This window comes from Helobdella robusta, assembly GCF_000326865.2.
Source record: "Helobdella robusta unplaced genomic scaffold HELROscaffold_3, whole genome shotgun sequence".
Taxonomy (NCBI): Eukaryota; Metazoa; Annelida; class Clitellata; order Rhynchobdellida; family Glossiphoniidae; genus Helobdella; species Helobdella robusta.
Window position 1 is genome coordinate 8,489,533 of NW_008704501.1, and position 7,757 is coordinate 8,497,289.

Here is a 7,757-nt window from a genome sequence, read left to right on the forward strand (position 1 = left end):
TTATGAATATTTATTATTACTATCGTAATTATTATTATTGTTGTTATTATTATTCAGTGGTTACTATAATTTTGTTATTATTGTTATTATTCTTCTTTATCCAAAGATATCCTAATTGACAGACAAGTCAGTGATAGTTACTAATAAACTATTTGTAATAACGTTTAATTATAAGAATAATAATACTAATAATTATTATATTTATTATTATTATTATATTATGAAAATAATTATATAAATCGCCAAATTTATGGTGACTAGTTATAACTTATAATTATGAATAATTATGGGAAAGCATGTGTGAACGAAAGAATGAATTATATTTGAAATATTTAAAATGACAAATCAATAATAATAATAATAATAAAAAAAATAATAAAAAAATAGTAAAAAACGAATGAGTGTAAAAAAACACGGCAGATGTTTTGAATGACTGAATATTTAAATAAATCACGAAAAATTTAAATAGTTAGGGCTAACAGGCAAATGAATGAATGAGTGAATGAATGGGTGAATGAATGAATGAATGAGATAATTATAAAAATATGAAAGAATGAATGAATGAATGAAGAGGCCAACCAAGAACTTCGTTATTAATTTGGAATGGTGGCTCGATGTATGGAACGAGTTTGTCATTTTCGTAACCAATATTCATCCAGGGGTCGTTCATTATGGCCTTCAATGATTGGTTGATTAGTTGACCAATCAATCAATCATTCATGAACCAACCAGCCAATGAACTAACTTCTAGATTAGATCTCTTGCTCGGATTGATGGCCAACATTTTCCTCAATAGATTCTCACAGTCAGTTGACATGTAAAATGGAATTCTGTATTTTCCTCTTAAAACCCTCTCTCTCAATTCCTAAATTCAATTCAATTCAATTCTATCAATCAATCAACTAATCAATCAATCAGTCAACCAATCAATCAATTATTTAACCGACCAGCCAGCCAATCACAGAAAGGAACAAAACAAGCTCCACCCACTTTAAGATTCTGCCCATCGAAAGGTAACGACCCACTGACGAGTGTATACAGGATGACTCCTAGACTCCAGACATCTACTTCAGGGCCGTCGTACTTTTTACCTGTCATGTGATTGGCCGATTCATCCAACCAATCAGCCATCTAATCAGCCAACCAATCAATAAACTGACCATTCAGAAACACACAATTAACCGACCCATAACGGATGGAGACTATAAACGAGGATTGAACTAGCCAACTAATCCACCAACCAGCCAACCAGCCAATCAATCCTCTAACCAACCAACCAACCAACCAACCGGAACACACAGCCAACCAAACGACCTTGAAAAAGTTCAGGGGCAGCATACGGAGGGCTGCCACAAAACGTATCCAACTTGCTACCGTGGGAGAACTCATTGGAGAACCCAAAATCTGCAATCTTTATGTTGAAGTCGCCGTCCATTAATAAGTTCTCAGCCTAGAAAACAGGGAGGAAAATGTTTGTCATTGATTCATTCTTTCATTCATTCATTCATTCATTCTTCCCTTTTCAATCATCCTCATCATCATCATCATCATCAACCTTCAAATCCCTATGTAGGATGAGCTTTTTGTGGCAATACTGAACTGCTGATACTATCTAAATATGAATGAATGGATAGAGTGAATGAATGAATGAATTATTGAATAAATGATTTTGGAAAAAAAAATAAGTAATTGAATGAGTGAAGAATCAAATGAACGAGTGTCTATAAAATGGATGAATGCATAAATGATTGAATAGTGACTAGTGAATGAATGGACCGACAAACACATAGCTGATTAAATCTTTTTTGAATGAATGAATAAATAAATGAACGAATGAATGAGAAAATGAATGAGTGGATGAATGAACGAATAAAAAATAAATAAAAAAGGAATGAAAGAACAAACAAACGAACAAACACCTGTCTAAATTTTGCCCTAGCCTCCTTCTCCTTCATCTTGCCATGAGCCACCAAAAAATCAAAGACCTCCCCTTTGAAAGAATAATAATAAGAATAAGAATTATAATAATAATACCTCTGGAACAGCAATAATAATAATAATATAAATAATAATAATACCTCCACTGGCATATTCCATGACTAGGTAGACTGTTCTTTCGGTTTGAATTACTTCGTATAGTTTCACTGAAATAATTCATTTTAAAAATGAAAAACAGTAATAACAATTACAACAATAATAGTAACAACAGTAATAATAATAATAATAATAACAACAATGACAGACTGGCTAACTTAACTGACCTATGTTAGGATGATTTAGGCATTTCATCACTTTAACTTCTCTAAAGAGCTGGGGTTGGATAACATTTTTTATTATTATTTATATTTATATATATATATTTACACACATACACACGCACGCACGCACGCACACAATCACACACACGCATACACACACACACACTAACTTTTTGTAAGCTGGATGTGTTTAGCTGAGTTTTGTCAATGATCTTGATGGCTACCTATGTGAGAGAAGAATGAAAATAAGAAAATTTTACAGCTGGGGTCTTAGTTTTAAATTTTAATTTAACAATGCTTGTTCAACTAATATTATAAATATATTAATAATTTTCTAAAATTGTATAGTGGTGTAATGTTATCCAAGAATACTTTCTTAAGAACTACAAAACAATATTCTCACCTCTTGACCAGTTGGTATATGTTTGGCCAGCTTTACTTTTGCAAAATTCCCTTTCCCTATTGTTTTGATCAGACGATATTTGCCTATTTTGTGATCCTCCGGATTACTTGAAGAACTATTTTGGCTTTTTGGGGCCAGAGTTGTCGGAGTCGACATTTTTCTGATCTTGAGTTTTATAGTCTTGGCTCTCTTAATTTTTTAATCAAAGTTTGGACACAAGGTGACTTTTGTTTCAATTTTCCAATGATCAATAGAGATTTGTAACGAAATTATTTGATTTGTTTTCAACTTTAATAAGCTTTAATTCGTTAAATACGAAAATAATTTTAAACTAAGTTCAACTTTTAAAAACAAACAAAAACAGGTCAGGGCAGGACAAGGATTTAAGAATAGAGACAGGATAGACTTTGGTTTCTCTCACTAACTAATCGCAAATAAAAAAATAATTTCAACTTTTTTGATTAACACAAGCAACCAATCAATTTTATTTATTAAATTTATTTTATGTGAATTTAACTTAAAAAAAGAAAAAAGTTCAAAAAAGCAACAAAAATCCAAACTTTAATTGGAAAAATGGTTGAGATATATGTACACAAACCAAAAACGGTTAATGTTTCATCGACACCGTTGAAATAATTTTTTTTGTTAAAAGGTGCTTAATAGTTCGATGCGTATATACGTGTACAATTAGTTAATTGCATTCATTAATTAGCTATTATTTATATTTTTAAATAGTATACAATTAATAAAGTAGAAACAGCCACACGCCTCTATCTACATTCCAGGAATGATTTTTTTTACAGGAATTGAACTATTACTACTCCTTTACGTTCTACTACTATGTACATAAACAAATTAATTAAATTTTTTTTATTAAAGTTGAATTACGAAAAAAAAAAATTTTTATTCGTTCACGAAAAAAGGAAATTACAGTAAATATATAATTATAACTTTATTGATATAGATAGATACACTATAGATATATATACACATGGATATAATATTATTCATGAATAGAGTGTGTTGAACTTTAAAATTAGTAATATAGTACAATGTTTATAGGTTAGAAGTATTTGTAATTGTAATTCTCGCTTTATAAACCTCTGGAGAATCAACACGGACACTCCTTGTATACAAACCGGGCGAGAAGGCATCTTAGTCATTAACAGAGCATTCGCCTCAAAATTTGATGTTTGTCATAGATCAGAGAGTAAAATTACAATTTGTTTTATTAAACTTTTTTTAACTAATCGTCTTCACTAATCATATCATTGTCGTCGATTTTTATTTCTTTGGGGGCTGAAAGTTCTCTGTTTTTCTTTTTCCGGTCGGTTTTCATACTACTACTAGCAGTACTGTAGTTGGGTATTCTCGCTTATCGGAAAAATTATTTAAAAAAAAATCCTACATTCGGCTACTCATCATTATCATCGTCATCATCACCATATCCATCACCATCATCACCATCATCGTGACTGTCACATAACCACCAAATAACCATCATCATCGTCCTCACCTAATTTATTCTTGGATTTATGATGGGTGGAGTGGACTTGAGGAGTTGGTGGCCTATTGGGCCACTCAACGCGGTGTTGAATTTTCGCTACTTTATCCAGCAGCTTTTTTCTATCTGATTATGAAGAAAAATATGGAAAGATATCATTCGCTATGGTTCTATAATAAAAAAAACAATTATATCAATTAATTAATTAACTTAAATGTTTATTTAATTTTATTCGTTCAAAATTTTACGCGTATTATTTCAGATGGTATTCAAATCAGGTCACCAAGCAGTAACAGACTCGAAACATCACGGACACTCTACTGCCTGAGCTAACATTCCTTCAAACCAAACGCTCGCACGCACACACACGCACACACACACACACATTACACAGACATACAAAATTTTAAAAAAAATTGATTTAAAATTTCATAATTTAAAATAAACTTGTTTTAAATTCGATACAATGATATTATTGTAAAAGATAATTAATAACGGAAGGTACATTTTGGTCTGGCTTCTTTTTCCGTTACGGGTTCCTCGTCTTGAGAAGTATAAGAAAATAAAATGAATAAATCGTTGAGTGAACGAGTGGATGAAAATGAATGAATGAGTGAGTGAAAATGAATGAAAACGATGAATGAGTGAAAATGAATGAATGAGTGAAAGTTAATGAATGAATGAGTGAATGCCCACAAAGCTTTCCTTCCATATTTTCACTGTCTTTGTTGATTAAGAAAATGACCACTAAAGTTAGAACAATCAGACCGACGATACAGATCCCAATGATTATCTTCTTCTTTTTACCCATTCCTTGCGGCGTGATTCCTCTCACAGTTTCGTAATCGGCGGCTGGTGTGGCCGAAGTGGTCAAAGTGGCTGACGTTTTTGGCGCGCTTTCATTAACCTCTGTTCATTTTTTTGGTAATTAAGCTTAAACATTACATAGAAACATAGTACATACATACACACATACATACACAAACACACACATACATACGCAGACTTACACACACACATACACACATACGTACCTAGTACATGTTGTAGTTGTGTTTCTTTCAACATAAAATAAACTTGATGCAGATAGGGATCCTTAGCAGTGGATACATACTGACAAGTTACATTAACTGTGCCAGGACCCGACCGTGTTCTCACCTTAACTTCGAAGAAACTTACCCTCGTTGTGTCATTAACATCGGCAGCTTTTTGGGCTACAGGTTTGTCGTTGATGAAGATGACGATGTTGTTGATGCCGTGGGCTTCTTTTCTATCGACTGCGATCTTCAAGGCACAGGTGACGTCCAAGCTCTCCCCCGTCTGGGGTTGTTTCGGTACGATTCGTATTCTTAAGGGCTCGACTAGGTCGGTCGCGGATTGGTCGGGCGGTTTTTGGTTTGTGAATTTTGATTGGTTGTTGATTGGGTGTAAAATTTAATTGGTGGCTGTCACTTGGAATGCGATTGGTTGATTGATTTTTGAGAAGAATTTAATTAGCTGTTGATTGGTGATTGTTGACGTCTAAACGAAAATCAGAACAAAATGTGAAAAAAATAAATGAATTAAAGAAAGAAAGAAAAATTGAATGGATGAACGAATGAACGAATGAATGAATGAATGAACGAACGAATGAATGAACGAACGAATGAATGAATGAACGAATGAATGAATGAATGAAAAATAACTGTAAAGAGTGACCTACTACGGCAAGCATATGAATGTAGTCATACCCACTACACCAACGTATGTAGTAACCGGACATCTCTGTTTGGCTTTCAAGTTTCCAGTTTTCCTCAGACAATTATAAGGTATGGCCAGACATTTTTTATCATTTATCGATAATTTAATTTTTAAAAATTTTGAATTTTTTTAATATCATAATAAGTAAAATGAAATAGCGACGCAGAAAATATGGCATAAGTCAATGAAATTTTAACCTACAGACAATAAATTACACCCCCCCACACCACCCCCCCCCCCCACACACACACACACACGCGCCACGCACATGCACACACACACACACACACGTACACACACACACATCATAGTTGTACTAACACAGGCACGTCATCGTAATGGTAGTTATACAAATTTCGGAAGTAGTAATCGTAGTAGTGTCGCCACCAGCCACAAAAACTCCAGGTGGCCGGCAGAGGCAAACTTTTATTCACCAGACCTATTGCCACGTTACTCCCGTAAAATTTCGCCAGAGGGATATCTAGTTTTATTGCTGTTTTGAAATACAGGTGTAAGTTCTTAAACTTGTATGTGCTCTGAATGAAAGTTTTGAGGTGTTTTAATGAGAATTAGAAGTTACTTGAAATGAAATATCAAGATTTTGTAGGTTCGTATGATTCTAATTATTTCTCAAATCTAATTTGTTTAATAAGGAGCATTTATTGAGGTCTGAAGTTTTGATTGATCGAAACATGCATTTTTTGATTTGAGAAAATGCTACAGGAGAACAAAAAATGCTTTCGTGCTCTCAATTTATGGCAAAAAATTCTAAAACTTTAGTTTAAAATCTAAATTACCGATAGAACGATATGACAGGAGACCAATGCTGTATATCTTAAACGATTTCGGCATGTTAATTTCTCAATAAAATTGCTTTCGTTAAAACTTTCGATTGACTTTGCTTAATTAATTAAATTAAACATAAAATTAAACATGAAACGGATTGATTCTAACAAATAATAAGAACGAATGCGACAAATTTCTGAAGATTTGGCACTGATGGTATAACACGTTCTTCGAATTCAAAACTATTGCTGCTGAACAACGACATATCAATTCTCTGTCTGCATGTTTGTGTGTCGGTTTATGTCTCTCCTCTCTCTCTCTCTCTGTCTCTCTCTCGTCTCTTCTTTGATATCATGTTAGATGTTGTTTAGTGTTTATATTTATTTATTTCTAAAACAAAACGTCACATTCACAATTTCGAAGCTGGCAATCCTTTATTTCATTAATTGTTATAAGTGTGTTCAAATATTTATTCTCAAAATTTTTCTTTTCCTCCCCTCTCTCTTTTCTCTCTCTCTCTCTCTCTCTCTCTCTCTCTCTCTTTGTCTTCTTAATATTCGAAAGTACCTATCAGTTTGAAAGGTAGTCGGGGATCTGTTTGAATTCGAACCAAAACAGCAAGTCTCAACTTGCGAAGAAATAGTGTTCAATGTTTAGGATTTTTAATTTACAACCTGGTTAGACCCAGTTATTACTAATAACTTATTTATGTTAACGTTCTCGACTATTGCACGAATCGTCATTTTTTATTTAATAATTTATTATAGCATCTCAATGTATAATTTTAAAATAATTAAATAACAAGACAATGCATGGAATTATATAACTAATGAATTATATAACTATTGAAATTATATAATTCAATGGGACAATACAATAAAACACGTTTCACCAATAGGTAATATCAAATACATATTCATATATATGTATTTATAATAAGTATATGAAGATTTGTATTAGTATATACATTTAACCATATAATTAGAATAAACTATTTAACTATATTTTTTTTATATAATTTTTATTTAGCAATGCCTAGCACATCACCATTATAATTAAATATGAA

General features: G+C 32.4%; 2 protein-coding genes across 2 annotated transcripts; both read right to left on the reverse strand.

Moving 5' to 3' along the window:
* Nucleotides 1–535: 535 nt before the first annotated feature.
* On the reverse strand, nucleotides 536–2,817 carry HELRODRAFT_66187 (hypothetical protein; the record flags this gene model as incomplete). Its single annotated transcript, XM_009021811.1, has 10 exons — nucleotides 536–676; nucleotides 746–865; nucleotides 991–1,091; nucleotides 1,312–1,450; nucleotides 1,556–1,612; nucleotides 1,920–1,990; nucleotides 2,079–2,144; nucleotides 2,262–2,310; nucleotides 2,429–2,482; nucleotides 2,662–2,817. 10 exons carry the CDS (start codon nucleotides 2,815–2,817, stop codon nucleotides 536–538), a joined length of 954 nt encoding a protein of 317 aa, XP_009020059.1.
* A 783-nt stretch (nucleotides 2,818–3,600) lies between these two features.
* HELRODRAFT_188794 (hypothetical protein) lies at nucleotides 3,601–6,344 on the reverse strand. Its single transcript, XM_009021812.1, has 8 exons — nucleotides 6,227–6,344; nucleotides 5,864–5,937; nucleotides 5,200–5,526; nucleotides 4,862–5,074; nucleotides 4,671–4,709; nucleotides 4,178–4,291; nucleotides 3,836–4,035; nucleotides 3,601–3,815 (listed from the first exon to the last, which is right to left on the reverse strand). Exons 2-7 carry the CDS (start codon nucleotides 5,925–5,927, stop codon nucleotides 3,908–3,910), a joined length of 885 nt encoding a protein of 294 aa, XP_009020060.1. The 5' UTR covers nucleotides 5,928–5,937; nucleotides 6,227–6,344; the 3' UTR covers nucleotides 3,601–3,815; nucleotides 3,836–3,907.
* Nucleotides 6,345–7,757: the final 1,413 nt, after the last annotated feature.

What these genes read in the sequence shown, in the direction of transcription:
- HELRODRAFT_188794 (XM_009021812.1), bottom strand. Translation starts at nt 5,927, where the DNA reads ATGTCCGGTTACTACATACGTTGGTGTAGTGGGTATGACTACATTCAT. An exon ending in ACAACTACAACATGTACTAG is followed by an intron (nt 5,075 to 5,199) that starts GTACGTATGTGT and finishes AAAAATGAACAG; the next exon opens with AGGTTAATGAAAGCGCGCCA. An exon ending in AAAAGAAGCCAGACCAAAAT is followed by an intron (nt 4,292 to 4,670) that starts GTACCTTCCGTT and finishes CTTCATAATCAG; the next exon opens with ATAGAAAAAAGCTGCTGGAT.